The following is a 23,549-nucleotide window of genomic DNA, read 5'->3' on the forward strand; positions in this document are numbered from 1 at the left end:
ACATTTAATGAAGAGTATCCTGAGGGTTATCTTCTGCTTATCCCCCTGGACTAAAACCCATATGGTGAGCAGTAAATTAGGTTGCAAGCATTCAATTAAGCTACACTGCCAGAATTCTAAATTTATGAGTGCCTGTGCCTCTTAATGGCATTAAGAAATGCCCTTAAACTGTCTGTTCCTGCAATCTCAACATGCTATCCTGTAGCTGAAGGATGACATCTGCAGCTCAGCATTCCCAGCCAGTATTAGAAGTCCTCTCTGTTGTCTCAGTTTCGGTACTGTGGGCATGCACAAAATCATGAGTCACACCACCAGTAATACAATGCTTTTGTGATCTGACCAATCCTCTGTCCCTCCCTCCTCTAGGCCATACTCGGATCACAGTTTCAAGCTCTCCTCTCAAATCAGGAACACTTAGATATTTTTAAAGCCCTGTAAAACCAAGATAGTGAAGCAAATTGGATGATTCCTAAAGATGACACCAAATACTTGGAGATTCATGTAAAATTGTGTGCATTAGTAATGCTGCAGCCCCAAACCTGAGCTGCAGCAATCCTCATTTCACTTGCAGGTATCATGTTAAGAAAAAACCCAGCTCTTTGAATCCACACAGTAAGCTAAATTCTGTCTTAACTTCTCTCAAGATATTTATGGCCATTAAAGCTGTATCAAGAACATGGAGCAGAACAGAATTGTACAGGTTTTACCACAATGTTTTATTAAGTTTCATTTCCAAAGGTCTTGCCTAAAAGACAAATAGAATTAAACAGTCATGCAACCCTGCTTGTGAAAAAATAAGCAGTTTTCCTTATAGTGCAATACTGAAAAGCTTGATTTTTTATTTCTTTTTTACCCATTTTAATCTGAACAAGAGAACATTGTAGGCAGATAATTTTGTACATTCAGCTAACACAGGAGCTGTATTCCACAGCATTAAGTTACATGTAAGATATACGCTGAGAACATATTAAGTGCTCTGGTGCACGCAGTGTGGAGGCAACGGATGTCAGTTCACATTCAATAAAGCAGCCAAGACAGGGAGAATCAAGGAGTTACTCCACGAGGTTAGAGAAGGAGACAGCAGCCTGTGGATTTCCGTGCATGCTTTTGCAGCTATCCATGCTGAAAAGCACCACACATTTGCAAATGGAAGCACACTGCTGGGACAGTGCCCTGCTTCTTAGGATCAGCCCTGGGTAAACTGAAGCTTTGACACTACATGAATGTTACAGTGTGCTCTACACCAGCAGATCATTTTTCACTCTGCAAGAAGGACTAGAATGCGGCATGCGGCTCCTCTCCTTTAAATCTTCATGTGCTGTTTAGCTCTGCTTGCTGCAGTCCCAGGCATGGCCGCTATCACCTCAGACTAAGAACACTCTGTAAAAAGTATAGACCTGAGGGTACAAATAGCTTCGTTTTCAGCCTGTAATGTCTGAACTAGAAGGGAGACGTGGAGTTTCTCTCAACCCTGAACTACATCCTTCCACTGTTAGAGCACAAAGTCCTACAGTCGAGCTCAAACAGGCTTCTAGGAGCCCTGTCCATGCAAGCAAAGCAGGGGCTCTGCATCAGAGCAGCTCTCCACCCCTGGCACAGCATCCTGCGTCTGTCTCTTACCATGTTGGGTCCTAAGATTAGGAGAAAACCCTAACCAGCATTTTCCAGGCTGCAGAGGCTGCACACCAGTCAACTGCACTTTTTAAATCCTACTGAGAAACCAAGAGCTGGGAAACCCACATCCTGTTTCACACAGGATCATCTTAATCATAGAAGTCAACAGCAAAACATTTAGGCTGTTCTGATTAATTATTTTATAGCACAGCCACCTCTGTAATAATGTAACAGAGACAATATTGCCATACAAAAAGTGGAGTTTGCAGCTATGTGTGGTTTAGCCCAGCTTGTTTTAGAACAACATTCTTCTGTGGTTTCGGAACTAATAGATCAAAACAACTACTGCTTCATTGATTAAAAGGGAAGAGATAAGAAAAGGCACCATTCTTGTACCCTTCCCATGTAGCCTCCCCTGTTCTACTATGTTTTATGTTGCTCATGAACAAAAGCTGCACATAAATTCACAATTGATTTCCGGAGATACAAAGCCAAAGGCAGTAAATCAGTGTCACTGCAGCTCCAACAAGATGAATGCTCTGGCAGTATTAGCCCATTAACATCGTTATGTTACTTAAACACAAAAGATACTGAGGGGAAAAGAAAAGCTGTTGTTTCTTGAGGTTTCATAAACTACAGTGTATGGATGCCAATGATAACATCAGGACTGTCAGATATGCAAGCTGGTGAAGAAACTCCACACAGGTACACAGGCAGCAATGGGGCATCTGGTCTTTGCAGGGGGGGAAGGCTGCAATTTTTCTCAAGCTGCACAAAAATGCTAAAGCAGTCTCAAGTATTTCCAGACTGAACTGCAGAGCTGCAAGGCAAACACGTGCAAAAGAGCAATTCTGTTGTCATATACAACAGCAAGAATCTGGAGTAACTATATGAAGTCAGTGGAGTTCTTGGGAATTTTTAGTAGTGGAAACCAGAAACTGGCCATGAGTCAAATATATAAATGCAGACAGCCACTCCTGCAAGTCCAAGATCCTTCCAGCCCCCTGGTACCAGAGTAACCACTTAAAAATGCACTGAACGTAAGCACTGTTCATTTCAAATCAAGTCCTGGAGGCACTCCACTATGCACAGAGCCCAGGTCACACCAAATGGACTTAACTGTCTCTTTCCCAGCAAAACAATAGCTTTAATGAAGATGAGGATATCAAAGCACCAGTAGAACCTGCATATGCCAGTAATTGTTGTACTTCGTCCTTTTCACTTGACAAGTTCCCCCCCCTTGTGTCTATTCTCCCTTCATATCAGCTTCAAGCCATCTCTTGGGAGCTGGAAAGATAAATATCCTGAGTACACAATGCTCCATTATTCATTGGCTGAGTACTGGACTGTGCATGCTTCTTCTCCTTAGCTCCTTCACAGTATTAGACTGGTATCCTTTTTTTTGTGTTCCCCCCAACCGATTTTTTTAAAAAAGGGAAAAAAAAAACGGGACACCCCAGCTACAGCACCTGGACTGAGCTTTTTAACTAAGGAATATCAACACCTTTATAAGCATTTAAGACCACAGAACAAAGCTGAAAGTCCTGCCTCAACCAGAAAGGAAGTAAAACTAACAGAGAATCAGGACCTCATCAAGAGCTACAAAAGTTTCCCATCAGATACCAGCCACGTATCTTCTCATTTCTTCTTGCTCTCATAATTCACCGTGTTTCTTCTGCACCATTTAACCCAACTTGAAGCTTCTGCTATGAAACAGAAAACTGGCAAATGATCTCTGTTCTAAGCTGCCATGTAAGCCTGTGGTGCTATAAAACAATTCACATACTCAGGACATGTGCTTAACACTAAACAGAACAGCTGCACAGGAGGTGTCCAAGACTCGTGTTGGGGAGGACTAAAGCAGCTTGCTAATTCTAACCAATTGTGCTGCTCTAAAGACACAGAAAGTTGCAGTATTAGCACTTGAACACAATTACATTTTATTGCCATGTTAAGGTGTTTTGTGGGCATGCCAGAGACATGAGGTGTTACAACTTCTCTGGAAACCACTACATCCTCTATAGATGGAAGATTAAATGCTGCCCTCCTCTCTCTGCAAGCAACTGCTGGAAATATCTATTTGGAGACACCCTACTCCCAGCAGGACTAACCACTGCCTAGTCAGTTCTCTTCCCACTGCTCCACATTTTCACAGCATCAGCTATTCCATCAGTTCCATATTGCCAGGATACTGCACTCACCACTCCAGGCAGCATCTTCAGTGTAGGATTTACTTCTTGCTAAGAGGAATGCTTTCAACTTCATAACTATACAGAGTTCTTTATTTTAATAATCAACCTTGAAAGTTAAGCCTGAGAGGAGCTTTAAACCATTTCAAGGTTGGCTTTACGCTTGCTTACATTTTCATAGGTAAATAAATAAAGGTCATACTTCTGACAATTCAAATCAGTTCCTTAAAGGCCACTCACTCCTTTTTGCTGTGCTCCAGCACCCGGTAGGGTGGAGCAGAAGCTCCTTTGGGGCCGTGCTGTTCCTGCACAATCGGCAGCGTGGCTGGAGTATAAATTTCCGGCATGTTGTCATTGTTCTCTAAGGCGCCGTAGGAGAAAGAAGCTTTGAGGTCAGGCTGAACTGCAGTCCCTTTATCGTGCATGTTCTGCATGCCTGAAAAGAGCAAAGACAGAGATTAAATGCTTAGGAACAAAAGTGCATTCTTCCTGCACTGTTAAATCAGCCAATTAGAAAGTTTCAGTGTTCGTGATCCTCGGCTCATCAGTTCCTTGAGCGTTAAATGAAAGACATAATGTTCTTCTGCTTAGCACTAGGGCAGCTAATGGAGAAATATGCTTCCAGTGAACAAGGGATGGCAGTCAGTTATTTATCAAGTGCTGCATATCTCTTATGCAGCTCACCAGAAAAAGTTTAGCTGTACTTTCCAAAAGGAATTTCTTCTGCTGGTCTCTACCTCATGCAACATCTCTGAGCCTTCCCCAGTAATCAATTCTTCCTGCTGGATGAACACAAAGGCCAAGCCCAAGAGTATGCTCAAATCTAGTTCTGCTTCCCAGACAGCAGCCAATCTGATAAACCCCTAGTGTCAGAAGATCCAGCACAAGTGGCATCCAGATGGCACTCTGGATGCACCTCTCTCTGCTCCATGCAAACATGCACATACCCCTCTACATACACAAACGAGAAGGAAAAACTAGAAGACAACACAGCCACCTGATACATCTGGATACTTAACAGAGCTTAAAGCTTGAGCTGCCCCTGTGCAGCCCAACACTTGAGTAAGAGCAGTAAACCACTGTATTTTTACTGTTACCTGGCATTGCATCCATTGAGATGTACGGTTCAAATGGTACAGATTTCTTCCTATTTCTTGTGATCAGGAAGACACCTAGAAATGCTATGAGGCACCTGAGAGAGAAAACAAGATCTAGTGAGATAACTGTGAAAAGGGAGAGGAGATAATACAGCATGTTGTGTCTTCCAAGTGCCTCTCATGTAGCACCATAAAGAATAAAGCCCTGGAAGCCAAAGAACTCTGAAGTTGGGAACTGTCTCAGGCGAATAAGCCTCTTCAGCAGTGTTGCATCATGCAGCAAACATTTCACTTTTCTTTACCAAAACGCATTCATTCATTAACCTGGACTAACTAGAGGGGAAAGGAAGCAGATCACAGGTTGGGTTTCTTTGAGAAAATTCCAGGATTTAGCAGCCCGACCTTTGAAAGGTTTCCCGCAGGAAAACACATAACTGTCAATCTTGATTTTTCCAGCTTGCTGACAGAGTTCAGAACATTAATCTCCCAATTGCTTTTTCTGCACTAATCTGAAAGACATTTCAGAGTGTTCCCTAATTATGGAAACCTGCTCACATCAGGACACTGGATATTTTACTGATCATATCTGCACTGTGTGAGGGTCCAAGCCCTAAGAAATAGAACTCCAGAAGTCTAGCCACAGGTCACTGAAGGCCAACTTTCCAGTTTTCCATCAAGGAAACTTTAAACACTTACCCAAGTGCAAACATACATATATGGAGAACATCTTCACCGGTGAAGTCCAAGTAAAAAGTTGCTCCTTTAAAAGGAAAAAATTCATTACATATTTCTTCCCCCCCTTACCCAAGCAATCAGTGCTACATCTCCAGCACTAGTCCCTCCAAAAACCAAACCAAGATTCCTGTTTCTGTAGTCAGCCCCTTTGTATTTTTAATGACCTTAAAATAGCAAAAAGCGGCCCCAATTTCTACTTTTAACACAGTCTGTTGACAAACATTGAGAGTTTTACAATGAAAATACTTACACTGGTGTAACTAATATAGATGCAAGTAAATCTGTACACCAACCAGTACAAATCTTTCCACACCGGGGCACGGTTTTGTGAAAGAAACACTGCTGGAACTATTGCACGTCACTGTGCTAATAAAACCTGAGCAACATTCTCCCCACATAAACCAGAGAGACCATTTCTGAAGTCTGAATGACAAACCCCATCAGATCTCTTTTAACTACAGCAGGTTACAAACTCTTAACCCCAACTAATACACGGCTCAAACCAATAAGGTGACCGGTGTCCTCAGTCCTGGATGTCAACAGGACACGTGTCCTGGCTCCTGCTCTTTACATTTCTAACTGAAGTAAATAAGCTGATCAATCTGGGAGCAGCATATGGCTTGGAACGTGACAGGAAATAAACATTAGCCAAAGAGAAGGCCACAGGCTCTGTGACATTGAGGAACAGCAGTAAAAGGCAATGTGTAATTTATGGGGGGAAGCTATTGCCCTTACGTACCTAGAAGAGCTTTACTTATTACACAGATAGCATCCATTACTGTGAGCAGATGCACTGTTGAGTGCTGGGGCTTTGGGCTGGTTGGTTGTTTTCCCTAGTTTTGCTCAAATGTCTAAGTGAGAACAAAATCTTAAAAGGCTGCTGCCAGGTTTGAATCCTGAGGGGTTTAAAACCTCATCATTGTTTGGACAAAGCTTTTTCTGGCTGGCAGTGACTGAAATTAGAGCAAACTGTTCAGACAGAAAAGGGCCTACAAAGCTGTGAGCAGCTGTGTTCTAGGTACAATGAAGAAAAGATTATTGGGAATCTGCATCACACATGTTTTAACAAAATCTGGATACAATTACACATGGAGAAATTTTAGCTGTGTATTGAAGGCGCACATCTAATACATCACCCTCTTCTACTCATAACCTTTTGCCCTTCTTTTCAAAGAGGCCACCCCAGTGTTTGTGCTGTTACCTGCTGTGATCGCTGCTGTTGTGGACAGGATGTAGCCGACACTGGCAATTTGAGAGGAGTCATAGAGCTGTGATGCTTGTGCCAAAAACCTGCAGTACAGTGACAAAGAACAGGGCTTGATTTGAGAAGGATACTCAAACTACACAGCAGTTAACATGGACCTAAGGACAGGTTTCCTGTTTGGAAATACCTTTCAAAAGTGATGCATAAATTTGCGAAACTTTATTCCCTTTCTCACTAAATTCCAAGGGATGCTGCTGCAGGTTTATCGAAATGACAGAAGAGTAAACCTGGCAGCTAAAGGCTGTGAAATTCACTAAGTTTCACTAAAGGCAGTGAAATTACTGCTACTGGTCTTAGGGCCAGAATGCCACTCACATCTGGAATAACTTTCTATCCCTGCTGCTACTAGCTTTATTACAAGTACAGAGGAACAAAAAACCCCCAAAACCACATAGACATCATCACCACCACAGACTCTGTACTTTTAACTTTAGCCACTGCACATATCCTGCATTCCATCTGCCACCATTTCAGTCTTAACACTGTTTTGCATAATACTTGAATAATGTGTAAGTTTGGGCTTAAAACTACTTGGCAGTGTCACTGTGTGGAAAACCAAAGAACACCGTTATCCCAGGCTCCTGTGACATGCATTTGAGGACAGGTAACATAAGACAATGGATAATTCTCCTAACATTTAATCAGCATTCTTGGAATGGATAACAAACAGCCCACTAGTCACTGGTCCACTGAAAGCAGCACAATTACAGACAAAAAGAAAGTGAATGTCTTACGTTGCTTGGAAGATGGCTGTTGCAATCATGCACACTAACATGATGTAGAAGATGGGGTAGTCGAGTTGCAGGTTTCCTTGTATGGAGACGAGGATCATGCCCGCCACAGCCTTCACTGTCACTGCAGTCATGGAACCTGTGAAGGTTTGCCAGGATGGGTGAAGTGGCAGCACCCGCTCAGCGGCGCTGGAGCTGCAGTCATGCTGTACCTGCAGGCAGCTACCAACACAACAGACCTACGAGGACCTGAACCCCTCTTTGGCCAGGTCAGACAAGGGACACAAACTGCCTGGTTTATCCCCAGCTCTGCCCAACAACTTTACTACAGAGACCTCCAGTAAATCACCCAGCCTTTCTGTAGCACCTTCCCTTGTCTACAGGGCTAGGAGCATTAACAGTGTTGTGCAACTATTGTGATGGAAGAATCTAAGTTTTCATTTCTGATGGCATATTGGCTCAGTTAATAAAGCTAAGGAAATTTTCAAAACAAGAATCAGAAAGAGCCTACTTCCTTTCTGTTTCTGAAAGCACATGCCAGGGCCATTCCAAGTTAGGATAGTTGCTGTGGCTGCAATTCACAGAGCCTGTGAGGCATCAGCTACTGAAATCCAGCCCCAGGCAGTTCAAAGAAAATAGAAAAGACGTAGCAGTAACTGAGGCAATATAAATAGCAAACACTGAGGCCTGTGACAGATTCAAGAGCCTGCTGCAATGTGTCACTGCCTTGCTGTTATTCACCTTTTTGAAAATTAATTGATCACCGTTTCTTACAGAACAAAAGTAGGTATAATACTGTACCATGTGCATGCACAGGTTAAAATTAACACCACCAATACATAACTGGTTTCCATATTTGGCAGATTATTCATCCTTATGGAAAATCAGTCTTACTTGTTCAAAGGTCATCTGCACAGATCCTAAACATCACTGCAAGGTGTTAGCTTCACGTAATTTGTAGTAGCCTTTCTGGACTAGAGTGGTGCATTTTATGACATTAATGAGGTCAGTATAATTCCCTATATGCCACAGATGCTTAGTTTACTGCAGTTTAGTGCTATAAACCAGAATTATAAGACCCTACAAGTCCGTATTAACTTACCCAGCAAAGCTACCAGCAGGAGAATAACTATAATGTAGTTTGCATTTTTCTCCTTGTAAAAATACAGTAGCAGGCAGAACATGACGATCTCCACAAGCTGAAAAGATAGAAATGAGAATATTAAAACATGCGGGGTGTATGGGGTTGGCAGTAAATGGGATTCTGAGCCAGTCAAACATCAGAATTACACAGTAGAGCAAATCAAAGGAAAATGAGGATCCCACACAATTCTAGATCAAATTTAGCATGATCTCAGCTTCTAATGAGGTGACATTGAATAGCTTCTCACAGAACAGGAAACATGGAACGCTTCTGATGTTAGATTTGTGGTAAAGCAGCAGATCAAATAGTCCTGACTGAATATTCACATGACAGATCTCAGCCTACTTTCTGTAATGAGATTCTTTCAGTGAGCCCTGGAGCACACATCTTATTTAATGGCCAAACTATCTCTATTAAGAAATGATACATTCCATAAGATTTCCAATGAGAGATTGATGGCTCAGTCTAGAAAGCCAGATGCAAGCCCAGCATTTGGACACCTCTGGAGCAGCTGCTCTCAGCTGCCACAGGCTGAAGCCAACAGCTCCAGGAGAGAGCAAGAGACTTGAAAACAGATAAAGATATTCAAGTCCTAACAGAGTAATTCAGAGAGTTCCGAACCATGCATGCATGTGTCCACATGCAACATGTACCGACACCAGGGAACACTGACACAGGTTCATTAGCAAGTGCAAGGAATATTGGTAGTAACCACAGAGAAAAATAATGCTCAAAATGAAGCTCCCCCTCAGGCATATAGCAGAAAACTGGCCCACTTTTTATGGGCCATCTTACCATATACAACAGAAATGGCCAGCTCACTAAATGCCTAGTGATATTTTCTCCTGTCATCTTCTCATGACTATTAGGTCCAAATGTTATCAGCAGATAAGTTCCAACAATTGCCAAACCACAGCCTACAAAGGACAAAACATAGCGCCCTTTGGCGACCAAAGGACATAAAAGAGAAAGAAAGAGAGGACAAAGTTAGTGGGTTAGTGTGGATGCATGGGAGTAATATCACACATGCACAGTGACTATTAATGCCATCATGCACATTCCTCTGGATGGTTCCAGGTATTTCTAAAATCTGACAGATTCAGAGGATTTGGCACAAATCAGATAAATAACCCCAAAGAAACAAAAAAATCCCTTTTTAACAAACAGTGGCTCAGATGAGGCAAATCTTCAAAGAGGTACTAGAGCTAAAGGAGATCTTGCCATCCATTCCTGAAAGGCCATGCTGTGTGCTGAATGGCTTGTAAACAGGGAATTAAAATGAACAGGAACTGTGGAACTTACTCAAGAAATCCTTGGGCTTCCATTTCTCTTTAATAAATATAATTCCTATGATTGCACTTGCTATAAAACAGAGGAGAGGGAAACAGTGAGTTATGTATCAGTCCATAACTCATGCGTCAGCAGTCTCACACTGAACACACTCAGACTTGTATGGCTGTTGCCTCCTCCCCCCTTACCTATAACAGACACTGCACTGAGTGGCACAATCAGTGAAAGAGGAGCAAAGGCATAAGAGGAGAACACTCCCAGTTCTCCCAGCACCAGCAGGAATAGTCCACACCACCACATCTTGGTTTTGAAGTAGGCTCGGGGGTCTTTGGAACCTGCCAGCCGGATGTGGCTGTATTTCTAGAGGACAGAAGAAAGGCAGAGAGGCTTTGGTGCGCTTGATGTTTTTTAATGCAGGATGAATATTTGCTTCATGATACTCACCTGGAGGTTGAGTGCAATACTGATGACAAGATGCCCAAAAATAGCCAGTAATGCACCAATCAGGTTCTCCTGTTAAAACACACAGACACTAAATTTAGCCAAGGAAGTTGGAGCTTTTTGCACACCTGCAAGAGAAGAAACTTTTAAAACAGTTCCTAGATCATCTGTCAATAAACTGTCTGCTTATCTTTCTCCCTTCCTACGTGATCCAGGGCAATTCAGGTAAGTTCCCTGTGGCTGTGTTTCAAACCTGTGAAACACCCTGTCCTAGCTACAAGAGACAAGACACTTGCTACAAGAGAATTCATTAGCGTTCATGTATTTGCATTCTGTGCAGTTTCTCAGAGGGGAAGAAGATAAAGCTAAACACAGTGACCCATTCACTCATTATTCCCTTTGAAATAACTCTTTTCATGAGGATGACTGTTGCCCTGGAATTCAGCAGAGTATGGAGCAGGAACCACTGCATTCTGCAGGTCACATTTTAAGAACTGTTATGCTCTTCTCCACTTACAGCATCTGCTGGTTCAGGCAATTCAACCTATTTCATGAGGCAGCCCAATTACCACAGATTTTATGCTGGCTTTTATATGAACCACCTATTTCAAAGTAATAAGCAACTGGTAGTAGCTCCCAACCCCTCCTACATGAGCATTCCCAGCTCAGCAGTCATTCTCACGGTCTTGAGACAGAATTTGAAATAAAAAAAGATGTAAAGCAGGCTGAGTCACAAAGGAAATGTACATTAGGAGGGAACAGGAGAGCCTGAGGCTAAGCCAGGCCATTTAGCATTTATGTTCCTCCAACAACTGTCTAAATCTCATTAGATGTCATTAGAACTTTTCATTTCAGTGCTAGTCTCCAAGATACAGTCTAGTACTTTGATTGATTTGGGATAACTGAGCTCACATTCGTATTACTCCCTTAACAGCAAACATACTACTCTTGATTTTCTCACACATAGTAAGACAGGGACTTTAAGATTTCAAGTTCTTATCAGTGGAACAAAAATCTCTTTATCAGGGTGTATGAAAATAAGATTCATCCAAGCAGCTTGATTTAAAACCACCTGCGAGATCTTCCCACAACAGTAAAGTTGGCAGGAAGATGTCCCTGTGTGATCACAGGTGTAGCCAGAGCAGCTCAGCACAGTTCACTGGCCCAGCAATTGCCCTTTGGTTTAGAAGACACAAGAGTTTCTTTCTTTCTCTCACTGCTGTAATGCACTGGGGCATCCAGGCGTGGCTAAAGACAAACCCAGTGCACTTGCTGCAAACAAATAACCAAAATACAGGGGCACTGTCAGTTACTTGGGGCCTTCTAGGGATAGACTAGGGGAGAAACCTGACCTTGTATGAAAAGGAGTCAGTGTGTGGCTGCACAGAAACTGCTGCCGTGGCCAATGGGAGTTGCTGAAGTTGTAGATTTGGACTGTTGCCTCCTTCCATTGTGACTGATTGGAGTATTTACTTTTCAGCCTCCTGGATGCTGGAGCTTCTCTTTAAAGACGAGACTTGGACCCTGCTGGAACCACTTTCTCTGTAACTTGGTACCACTTCTTCCCATCCATCTCGTTTTCTTAGACAAGCAACAATTAGGTGAGCCCCAGAAAATTCTGTATAGCCTGTCTGGGCTACACCGAGGTAGAGGAGGCACTGTAGGCAGAAGTGTAGAGGAGCCAGTATTGCCAGCCAGTCAGTGGGGCAGCAAGGTTATATTCCTCCGAGGTAGCACTAATTAAAACCCAGAAACAAACAAACAAAAGACAACAAAGAATTAAGTCAAATTGACTCAATGGTCCAAAATATGCATTAAATCCTACTGAAAGAAAGACTACAGAGAACTCCCTTCTTGCAGTCTCAAACACAGGAGCTCTCACACTGGCATAGCCCCAGGGGTGACATACTCAGCTGGCATTTAACATCAGGCCTTGCCATTTGGAAAGCTCTTATCGAAGTCTCTGAAGTCCTCCAAATGCTGCTTTTCATTTCTCTGCTCTCTGCTGTCTCTGTTGTTTGTTCAGGACGCAGCACTACATTAGTCACCCCATCCCCACGTGCTGGGGATGACAGTGCTGCTCTTCATGCTGAGGTCATTTCAGTGTAATCGCTGCGAGCAGAGTTTGGAGGCTGAATTCCTCAGAGCCAGACTCATTACAGGTGTCTGGAAAGCACCACAACGAGCAAGCCTGTCTAATCCCTGCACGCTATGACAGCTTCTTCAGCAAAGTCCTCACGGAGCATCAGCACTGTCCCCCTTGTACTGTGGGGGATGCTGGCGTGTAGACATTGCAGGGGCACAATCCTCCCAAGTGGAACATCCTCCTCAGTCCAAACACTATCAGAAAGGGCACGGGTGGCGCATCCCTTATGCTCAAGCCCTGGACAACTGGCCAGCGGTCAGGTGGCAGAACCCATCCCACGCTCAGGCTACAGCCTGCAAGCTCCCCTGGCCAGCTTTGCCTGTGGGGGATGACTTCAGACCATGGGTTCTGACCAGCGTGATAGCCCAGCACGCCCAGAAACACCCCGAGTGAAGGACAAAGGCCCCGTCACCCCTCTGCTGGGGTCCTGCCCGGCCAGGGCAGAGCCTGGCTGAGGGCGGGAGTTGCCCCTGGAGGCCCACCCCCGGGGCAGGCCGCTCTGCCCAGCCCACACCCGCGGCCGGGCCCCAGCGGCGGCCTGTTCCTGCGCAGCACCCCCGGAGAGCCCGCAGCGCCGAGGGGCCAGCGGCCACCTCCCCGGCCCGCACTCACCTGCGCCCCCGGCCCCGGCGCTCTTCCCCCATGGCCCGGCCCTCCGGCACCCGCCTCGGCTCCCGGCCCAGCGCCGCGACACGTTCCCGCCCGCCCCCTCCGATTTGCCGCCAGCCCTGTCACTCCATGGCCGGGCCCGGGCTGCCGGCGGGGATTGGCTGCCTGCTGGGGGCGGGGCCTGGCTCAGCCTATGGGCTGAGTCCGCCTGCGGGGCAGGGCTCCGAGGGGGCGGGCGGGAAGTGCCGGGTTCCGCCACCCGTTTCGGACGGGGCGGCCCCGTCCCCGTCCTGCTGCGGGCAGGCGCCTCCCGGAGCCCTGGCGCAGAGGAGAGGGGAGAAGGGCAAAGGGCGTGCCCCGGCCCGGGGCTCCGGGGGGAGCCGCAGCACCCGCTCCACCCGCCGGTGTGCGGCGGCGGCCCTGCCCGCCTCGGGCACGGTGGCGGCTCCGGTAGGCCCCACCCAGCCTCCAGAGCCACCTTGAGACGCATGCACAGCTGCGCACTCCCAACCACGCGCACCACGGCTCTGAGAGTTCACCTGTGATTGGATGCCTGCCGGAGGGCCCGAAGTAACGGGGCCAGTCATTGGAGGAGAGCTGGGACGGCCGTTGTCTCGCCGGCCGGGTGCTCGCGTTCCCTCAGCCGCCGGTACCGCCGGGGCCGCAGCGAACCGGCACGCACGGGGGGGCAGCGGCCGGGAGCGGGGCGCGGAGCGGGGCCGTGCCTCCCGTCCTGTCACCGGGCGGCTCCTCCCTCCCGTGTCCGCCGGTCGCTCCTCAGCGCTTCAGCTGAGAGGGTCGGCCCGTGAAGCGCACTGATGAGGTGCCCGAGTCGGTCAATGGGGACAACCCGAAAAGCGATTTAACGGCACCGAGTCCCCCCTAAGGCCCTCTCGTGAGCAGTGCTGCAGCACAGTGCTTTTATTCCCTCTGCTGCTTAAATAAAACGGAAATTAAATGCAGAAGTGACCGCCGATTTCTTGGCTTGAACACTGCGTTAATGTTAGTTTTGCCTTTAACTTACATACGCCATTTAAACCACAAGCTGGGGTTGCAGTTACATGTTTCCTCCATCTCCCTATTCAGATTTTAGGTTTCAAGGTTTCTTCCAGTCCTTACAAACACCACAGGAAAGTAATCCCAAACTCGGGGGGAACAAAAAGGATTTCATTCTCAATCACGGAGGTTTCAGTATAAACTCCTTCAGAATAAGTGAGTAACAAAACTGTTTGCAGTTTATGGCTTTGTTGTGTTTTGTTGGGGTTTTTTGCTTTTGTTTGTTTGGTTTTGGTTTTTTGGGGTTTTTTTTTTTTTTTGCAACAGGGTGAGAAGTGTGCTGATGCGATAGTATTATTGCATTAAATCCTGAAATTACTCACATAATGCCCTCACCTGAACCACCTCCTACCATCTTCCACCCAGCTTTCACCCTAGTCCCATTTTCAGTGTTCTTGAGCTCTCCAGGACACGCACACGTACATGGTGCGTTTCCTCTGAAATTCAAGGACACCGGGGAAGCTTACACTCGTGTCGTGAGAGCACAAGGTTCCTATAGCTTCCTATCCTCTGCTACCCCTGGCGCTGATGTAGGAATGACACCGGTACATCTGGTATCTGGCCAGCAGAGGGAAGCAGAAAGACATTTTAAACCCATCCCGTTCTCCCGGATTTCTTTTCAAGTGCAGCCAAGCGCACAGGTGCCAAGGGCCTCCTGGGCTTTCTGGATCCAGCTTTCAAGCTGCTTCCTCTGCTCGTGGGAAGAGGATGCCCATGGCCCCTGCTGACAGTCTCCTGCTGTCTGGTGACGATGTGGTAACCCCAGAACTCTGAAAATTAAGTATATTAAGAATTTCTGAAACTTTGTGTGCCGGGTATGTAAAGCAGGTGAATCGAGGAAGTATTTGGCATCTTCCTTCTTTCTTCTTCTGCCTTTGGCATCTTCTTTTTCTTCTCCTTCCTTTGATCTCTTTCTCCTTGCTTGTCTCTCCCATCTCGGTGATATCAGGGGTGTATTATCTCAGATTGAATAATAGCAATCAAGGACGCAAAGGACAAAAGATGAGGGAAAAACGATCAAGGTGGAGAAGTTGCTTAAATACCCTCTGTAGGCGCCATCAGTCTGTCTGGTCAGCTTCCAGGAGCTCCAGATGACCTGATGCTAAGTTCTGACTAAAAGAGAAGAGGCAGAGTCTTAAGGGAGCTTCACAAAGCACTCCCTTCCCTTTGAGAATTTCCTGCTTGAAGGGCAGAGCGGGCAGGAAGCCAAACCACAAGCTACACAAGGGTTTGGCCGATTCTTTCTTAAGCTTTATCCCTAGAGAAAAGTTACTGCACTAGGCAGGGGAGGGGAAGCTTTAGATCCATTAAGACCAGCCTGTTTGGGGGCTGCTGACTTAGTTTTCTCCACCAAAAGCACTTGACTGTGTCCTCTTCAGCACAAGCCATTTTGGAGTACATTCCTTTGGCAGGGTAGTCAGGGATAAATTGCCAGTACGTGAAGTTTATCCACTTGTAATTTAGGCCATGTAAAGAGCTTATTTGCTTCTTACTACCTGACCTAGAACACCTCACAGGTGAGTTGACCCACTTCTATAACTGCCGGTTTCCCTATGTCCTCACACATCCCTACGTGTAGCAGAGGGCTGGAGTCTGCCAGGTCGTTCTGATGGACTCACCTTGCAGCATGGAGCCCCCTCACACTCCCACAATCCACAGGGCACAGAGGTGTGCGCTCACTGGAGCAGGAGGTAAATTTCCAAGGGCGTGTAGATGTCTAATCTCCAATTACTTTCAACAACACTGAGGTGATGATGGGCATGCCAAACCCAGAGCTGGATGCACTGGATGGGAGAAGGGCTCTGTAGCTGTTTCTTCCCTGACACGTGCTTATCCTGGAAGGCGCTAATCAGGAACGTGCTGCTGGAGTAGTAACTCCCCTGGATGGGGCAGGGCTGAGCATGGGACTGCATCCAAACCGCAGCAGGCTGGTCAGCAGGAGCAGCCAAGCCTGGGCAACACCAGGGAATGCAGCTTGCAGATGCAGTTTTTTATCAGCTGCTTCGGAAACCTGCTGCAATTTTAATAGCCAGTTCTAGCAAATTGGAGCAATTTTGCTTTCCTCAGCACAACCCTCTTGTCCATGGAGAGCAGGGTGGAGAACCTCAAGCACGTGGCAGGGCTTCCACATGGCAGGGCCTCCACATGGCAAGGCCATGTGCAGATGCAAGCCAAGGCAGTGCAGTGGCTGTTCTGTTTTGAGTTCTGGGGCTTGATAAAAACCAGCTAGCTCAGGATGCCTGCCTGCTGCATGTGGACGAGCCCTCATATCCCATCTTGAGAAATCTCCTCCAATTTTGGCATCCTGGGGAGTATCACACAGGGGCTCAACAGAAACACAGCGTAAGTCAGAGCAGCTCTGCTGATATTCCCAGAGTTGCATCACATACCTCAAATTTTGATTTGTCCTGAAGCTTTTTCCTACAAAGAAAAACATGTGGAAAAGATTATTTGTGACCATTTGCTTTATGACTCAGGTGGCATTTTTCTGGTAAAGGCCAAAACTGCAAGTATTAAGTGTACAGATAACAAAAACTGGAGACCTGGCATCCGATTCCCAGTTTTAATGGAAGTGGCACACATTTGGGTTTTATTACTTTTAGCACTGTAGTAGCACTATTACACTTGTCCATGCACGTAGCAAGAAACAGCTCAGCTGCAGTAGAAAACCAGACTGGTGGAGTGATTTGCCCATGATCTCACTGTAAATCAACAGGAGGTTCTCCAGCAGACAGCACTGTCTGCCCATCCCATCCAGTCTTCTCCTTAGTCTGCTCTTTTGCAAGACCAAGCAGAACAAGAGCCTCCATTCTTCTCCCAGCCATTTCTGGTCCTTTCTTAAGTGGCAGCGGGTCACTCGGGTTGCTGCTGCTGTACACCAGCAGCACAGGTCCTGCTGGATGGTGGTTTTTAATAAGCTCATCCTACACAGGCACCTATTTCCCCACTTTTAACCTTGCATCTTCCCTGCTCCTTGATCCTGCAGAAACTTCTACAAATCCATTCATCCTTGTGCTTTGCGTGAGTGGTTTAATGCCCAAACTATTTTCTCCTCTTGACTGTGCACTGCCTTGTCCAGTCCCATCTATCCTGTTCCTTCCCTCACTAGTATGCACATGCTATTTCTGGGGGGACATCTGATCACTCTCAGAACCCAACTCTGAAGTCATCAGAATACAAACTAAGTTGCTTCCAGGCACTTCCAGAGTATTTTCCATTGGTAACTGGCAGACAAGACAATTAACAAAGTACACATGATGAGAGAATGCTCTTAAAGATCAGGAACTTCAGCTCTTTCCATCCTACATACTGGAATAATTTCCCATTTGTGTTAGTACAAAGCTATTTCTTTCATCTTGTATGGTGTCCCAGGCCTTCCAAGTCCCACTGGTTTTTTTTCCTGGGATTGGCAGAAGTTGGGCATGCTACTGAGGGCACTCAGCACTTCATGGGACCACATCTGAGAAGCTGGAGGTATCATGCATGACACAGGCAGGGTTTGATTTCTTTGGCTCTATAAATAGAACGCTGCCTAGGCCTCTCTTTTGAAAAGCCCATTTCTGGGAGCACAGTTGGGGAAGGTGTGGTGACTGCAGAGCTGCATTCTGCCCACAGGCTGAATTAACTGGGTCCAACTCAGATGTTAAGGGTGACATTTTGGATTTGCCGTGGCTCCCATTGTATAAAAATTGCTGTGAAGACAGCAGAGAAATTTTATCTTCCTCATACTCAGCAATATTCAGTTTTCCATGATTTTTCATGCGGTTTTCCATGCATCAGGAGACCTGCATGAAGAGAATAGAGTTTGAAGCAATGAATGCATCTACTTCAATGCACAATCACAATCAAAGCATAAAATTTGGGTGTGCAAGCAATGACTTAGAAAACGATACAGGAAATACAAGAATCCCATAATTTCTGCTGCCGGTGCCTCTTCAGCTGGAATGTCACCTTTAGTCCTGGCCACCCTAATTCTAATGAAGAACTACAGCGCAGATCATTTAGAGATAAGAGAGATGACCGTTAGAGTCCTAGTAAAGACTGAAAACACTAAAGATGTTTAATTTAGAGGGAAGAAAAATAAGATGGCTTGAAATGCATGTGAGATAACTAAGAAAAATGAAATAGTGAGCTTTTTCTGCATCACATAGAACAGGAGGATATGAGCAAAACCTTAAAACCCAATAAATTTCAACTTGAAAGAAGGAAGGAATGGTACGAACTACATATATTCATGCCCATTTGTAACCTGGGGTGGTAGTTTACCATGAAAGCTGTTTGAAGCAACAGACACACCGCTTAAATACAATGAGTTACCGCAGCGAGAGATCACTGGTGCAGCTTGGGCAGCAAGTGGGGTAGTCTCTTGCTAGAATGAAACCCCATGTCCAGGATTCGGTGGTGTCACTCATCAGTCTGCAGAGATCAACAGCACCTCATTGTCCAGGGAAGGAACCGAATACTTCCCTTCGCTGGTAAGAGGAAGCATTTTATTTCACACTGAATTCCAAAGCTGCTAAACTCACCTTGTGCCTTTGTGTTGACTTCAGTGGACGTGGTCTTTAACTGACGCCTGACTGTGTGTGCAATGCGTGTTTGGTGTTGTACTGTTTCTAAAATCCAGCCAAGAAGGAACAAGATTCCTCATTGTCAGTTACAGGTAACGTGGAAGTCCAACAGCTGTTCTAAGCTGCTTTCTCATATGCTTTATCTTTTACATTTCTACTGGAGCTGCAATTCCATTTGCTCATACCCAGAGGTGCCCCTTTTTAATTCTGCATTAACCTTTTCAAGCAAATCTTGAGCACACACCAGGCAGGAACTCCTCAATACCAAGGGAGGAAGAACAGATCTCTGACCGTGGGACAGCAGCGACCCTTGTCCCTGCCACATCACTGGCTTTGATACTGAAAGACCCCAGAGCATCCCAGGAGTTTTCATCACAGAAACGCAGCCTGTGTTGGTTGGTTACAGGAAAATTCCGCCAAGAAGCTCAAGGCAGGTGAATGTTACATCTTGAACAGGTACTGGCTTTTGAGGTTCAACCTCAGAGCTGGGAATCAGGTCTGGGTACGTACAAGTGATGTAATGGACTGTGCCCTTCCACTCACCGTGGAGCTGTGCCAGTTTGTATCAGCTGAGGCCCTCACCTTCCACTTCAGTTCCTGAACCAACTGCTGATTCACCCTTGTGTAAGTCACTTAACTGTTCTGTGCCTGCTACTCCCCACCCATGCCACCGTGACCAAGCTTCTCTGGGTGTTGTAAGCCTTAGTCCACAGGAATTCACAATGTTTTGAGATATGGAAGATGTTAAACCCCAAAGTGTTATTAACAATTATCAGATAGTTTATAATAATATATGCGCTGCTAATGGACTTCTCTGTCTCTTCAATGGTGTCTTGCTGTAGCTGTGATTACCTTTGGATTGTTCTTTAGAGAGAGCGTTTGTCTTTTTCTGCACAGCATGTCTGCATTGCAGCCATCTCCTAGTGAGCTGTCCCCTTCTAAACTGCCTTGAGTGCAGGATGGACATATCCACTGTGTGGTGAGGCACAGCACGTTGACTCTAGAATATTTGATGACTTCGCAGCACTGTTTAAGACACAATGAAGACAACACAATTAAATAAACTTAATAAGCTGCCACTCATCAGCTGAGACATCTTAACTGGCTGCATGCATGTTCTTGAAGCAATTCAGGCTTTTATAGTAATTTGATCTAGTTTAAACATCAGCAAAGGTGTTTTAAACAAACACGTCTTACCTCACAAGCTGGGTGTGCAAAGAGCACACGTACAGAGTTACCAGCCTCAGCTGACATGGGGTAAACCTGTTCGCTCACACAACCCATATGCTAAGGCTGAACTTTCTGAGGCTGACTCACCCTGACCGAGTACCTGCGCCAGCACGTTCCCAGTTGATTAAACTGGTTTGCAGGCCATAATTATTTTCTATATCATATTATAATGGCTTCGCATCATATTAATTTTAACATTGTAAGAATTTGCTTCTGGGAACGGCCTTCTTGAATTAATCACTGACTCATGATTTACTGTAGGAGATAATATCTAACCTACAAGAAGCAGAACAGGAAACTATCTATTTGAAAGATGTCAGTGTCTGATAATTTACGACTATAGACAAAGAGACATCTGAGAAGGAAAAGGTGGACAGATCCTGCAGTCTTTACACGGTCACTGCTCTCAGGCAAAAAAGAACTTCTGTCCAGTAACTGGAGGATCTGCTTTTGAGGCAGTGACAGCTGAAAATGGACAAACATTGGAGAGAAGAACGAGTGAAACCCAGGAACAGAGTTCCCTGAGCTGTCAAAGCCACCTTCAGCCCTGGGACTAAACCCTATATTAAAATAAAGCTAGTTAAACATCATGACTTCTGTAGGCACTACACCTGCTTATGTAGGAAACATAAATAGGAAAAGATCAGTCTTTTTGAGTTGAATCTTTCATGCCGGTGTCTTCTTGCTACCTTTACACTCTTGTGCTTGAATTGGATTCCTCCACCTACATCACTGAATTAGCCTTGACCAGTAGAGGTTTTCTCTAGCTACAGCTTGATTAGAAAAAGTCCTTTCCAGCCAGCAATAAAAAGTTTTATACCTCAGAGCACATTTTGGGAGGTAAGGCTTCATCCTGGGAATCTGACAAGCCTTTCCCTTTGTTCCGTGATCCATGCTGTGATTTTGGGTAGCTCATATAACCTTTGGCACCAGAGATTGTTGCCTCTAAGGACAGCAGTTCTCTCAGGAGCGTGATGCTCCTCAGGAGCTGTGGATGAAGCATGTTTCTGTGCATAGATTGTAGAAGAGCTGCAGCCAGCACCAGGGCTGAGAGTGCAGGAGGCAGCGCCAGGAGAGCGTGATCTGCTCCCCCAGGGACCTCTGGCACCTCTGTCCAGGTTATAAGGAGCTTGGGGACTGCAAGCAGCATAAGGACAGAGCTGAACCCTGAGCTTGGTGTGAGCTGCAGGAGGGCACAGAGCCTCCAGCAGTTACCTGCAGGCTTGAACAAACCCAAATACAGATTCCTCAAGTCATCCTTAGCTCAAAGCCCACCCTGCAGCCACACACATCTCCCTGCCTCTGTAGCGCTTTCACAGCTGCCCCCCTGGTGTCTTGGCAGCACCAACCTCGCCTTTCGGTGCTCAGTTGGTGTCTTGAGCAAAACAGGTCACTTAGAGCTGACATCAGAGGAGCCTGAGACAGCAGCTGAACACACAAAGCCACATTCTCTGCAAGAATTCAAGTCCGCAGCGTCTGTGTAAATGCAACCTCTGCATGCTGGGCAGTCACAAAGAGACCTACACTTGGGAAGCACTCCCAAGAGTTTGGCCCTCATACTGCCTCCAGCTGTATCATTACAATCACTCACGATGGAAACAACTGGATTTTAAATGTGGGTTTTGCTTTGTTGGTAATTACCCACAGGTGAAGTCGATTCAAAGGCATTCACAAGCTCTTTTTCTTTTCCTGAAACAGACCTCTGGATTTCTGCAAGCAAAGCAACACCATTTCTGGCCAGACAGTGCTCATGTCCAAACCCACAAGAGGATTAAATGGGGAAAAATTTGGAAAATGGCCTTCTCCATTGAGCCCTGAGCTGGGAAGAAAGATGCTGCTGGTGATTCTGGTTCTGATGCTCTGGGGTGCACAGCACCATCTCACACAAGGTCAGGTCACTCAGAGCTTCTTAAGGCACGTTTGATTTAAGCTGGTGTCAGGACACTAGTGACCCCCCCCTTCCAAGAGCTCTGGGTAGGTCCCTTTGAACCTCTGCTGAGAAACCATCCAGGAACAGTCCTGACAGTTTAGAGTAGCCATAAGGAGTCACTAGAACTCCCCACAATAAACTGTAGATGCCAGGAGCTTCAGGAGGAGCCACATTAGTGCATAATGTACCAAGATCCACAGTCCTGCAGCTGCAGTAGTGTGTTCCTGGCCCATTGCATGGCGAGGTTTCAGACCTGGAGTGGGAGGGCACGTAGCCATGTAGTTCATCTTACAAGTTAGACCACGTGTGAGTTCTCCTGTATGTTCTTTAAAATTGCCTATATCTCTGTATGTTCCTATGATCAGGACTAAGTTTAGTGTTACCTTATCAGTGTCCCTCGAAATAAGCTCTGCCCAGGACAGCACTTTTTAAATCCAGAAGTGATTTCCCCACACAGTCCTGTTATACCGGTTCTTTTTCCTTCTATTACATTCACCGACTGATGCGCTCTCCTTCCTCCGTGCCACTGTTGCAGCCCTGTTTGTTATTTACATCCTTTTCCTGTTTGTCTTGTAGGTCACTACAACCATTCCCTCATCCAGGTGTCTCCCAGAGGTGTAACATTCAAGCCAAAGACCTCCTGCCTGACAAAGATGTATGGATTTACTGCAGAACCTGCAGCCCATCAGCCACATAAACCTGCCAAGGGAGCAAAGAAAACTCCTTCCAGGTCAGTCCAGCCTGGACGAGATGCCGCTTTCATGGAACACAGGGCAATGTGTCAGAGACCAGAGGGCTCCCGCAGTGTCCCACTGCATCCCCTGGCCCAGTGGGGCCGGTTATTGCCACAGGTTTACAGGGCCAGGCTCAGAGGTGGAAGCGTTACAGTGCACTGCCTCGGAGGGGAGTGTGGGTTGATAACACCCTGGAGCACTGTATCAGAGGTACCTTTATCAGACGATCTCTCAGACATTTACAAACAGTAATTAAACACCGCACCACCCTTATGATGTAGGGGCAATTTCTTATCCCCACTACACAGATCAAGAAGCCAAAGCACACATGACCTGGAAAAAGATATAACACGTCCCAAGCAGGAGCTTTAAGCATTTGGCCATGTTTCTTTTTCATTGCCAGTGCCTAAACTCACCTGCAGGAACACATTGGGCATAAAGAGTCCAACCCGGGACCCACTGGGCAGGAATGGTGAGGGCAGCTCCTGGCTGCACAGCATCTCAAGGAACTTGGTGGGTAAAGCACAGGCAGTGCCTCAGCCCCTGCTAAGGCTGGGAATTAGAGCTGGAAAGAGGCTCGTAAAAGGCTCAAGTACTTCCTTCAAGCCAGAACTGCCATTCCCCCGTCTTCCATCCTCCTGCTTGTTTCAAAGAGATTAAAAGGCATGAAAGGAAACTCCCTTCTCCCAAGCCCTCCCCCCCTCAGCATCCTCATGAGAAGACAAACAAATCTGCCTATCAGCAAATTGTGCAAGTAAATTTACTGTCACC

General features: G+C 46.1%; 1 protein-coding gene and 1 long non-coding RNA gene across 3 annotated transcripts; one reads left to right on the forward strand and one right to left on the reverse strand.

Annotated features, from left to right (window-relative positions):
* Positions 1-692: 692 nt before the first annotated feature.
* NIPAL3 (NIPA like domain containing 3) lies at positions 693-13,721 on the reverse strand. Of its 2 annotated transcripts, none has more exons than XM_065697694.1 (12): positions 13,264-13,721; positions 11,858-12,241; positions 10,509-10,577; positions 10,253-10,424; positions 10,077-10,136; positions 9,570-9,691; positions 8,733-8,829; positions 7,634-7,769; positions 6,837-6,925; positions 5,597-5,660; positions 4,901-4,995; positions 693-4,239 (listed from the first exon to the last, which is right to left on the reverse strand). In XM_065697694.1, exons 2-12 carry the CDS (start codon positions 11,954-11,956, stop codon positions 4,040-4,042), a joined length of 1,203 nt encoding a protein of 400 aa, XP_065553766.1. In that variant the 5' UTR covers positions 11,957-12,241; positions 13,264-13,721; the 3' UTR covers positions 693-4,039. The 2 variants fall into 2 exon arrangements, with proteins under 2 accessions (XP_065553766.1, XP_065553765.1); XM_065697693.1 differs by having other exon boundaries at positions 9,570-9,715; positions 13,264-13,720.
* Positions 13,486-22,850, forward strand: LOC136023368 (uncharacterized). Its single transcript, XR_010616556.1, has 4 exons — positions 13,486-14,262; positions 14,347-14,472; positions 21,813-22,003; positions 22,621-22,850. It is a non-coding gene; the product is annotated as an uncharacterized LOC136023368 (long non-coding RNA).
* The last annotated feature ends 699 nt before the right edge of the window (positions 22,851-23,549 follow it).

Source organism: Lathamus discolor, chromosome 18, assembly GCF_037157495.1.
Source record: "Lathamus discolor isolate bLatDis1 chromosome 18, bLatDis1.hap1, whole genome shotgun sequence".
NCBI lineage: Eukaryota > Metazoa > Chordata > Aves > Psittaciformes > Psittacidae > Lathamus > Lathamus discolor.

What these genes read in the sequence shown, in the direction of transcription:
- NIPAL3 (XM_065697693.1), bottom strand. Translation starts at nt 11,956, where the DNA reads ATGGAAGGAGGCAACAGTCCAAATCTACAACTTCAGCAACTCCCATTG. An exon ending in GTATTGCACTCAACCTCCAG is followed by an intron (nt 10,425 to 10,508) that starts GTGAGTATCATG and finishes TCTGTCCTCTAG; the next exon opens with AAATACAGCCACATCCGGCT. An exon ending in CAGTGCAGTGTCTGTTATAG is followed by an intron (nt 10,137 to 10,252) that starts GTAAGGGGGGAG and finishes TCTGTTTTATAG; the next exon opens with CAAGTGCAATCATAGGAATT.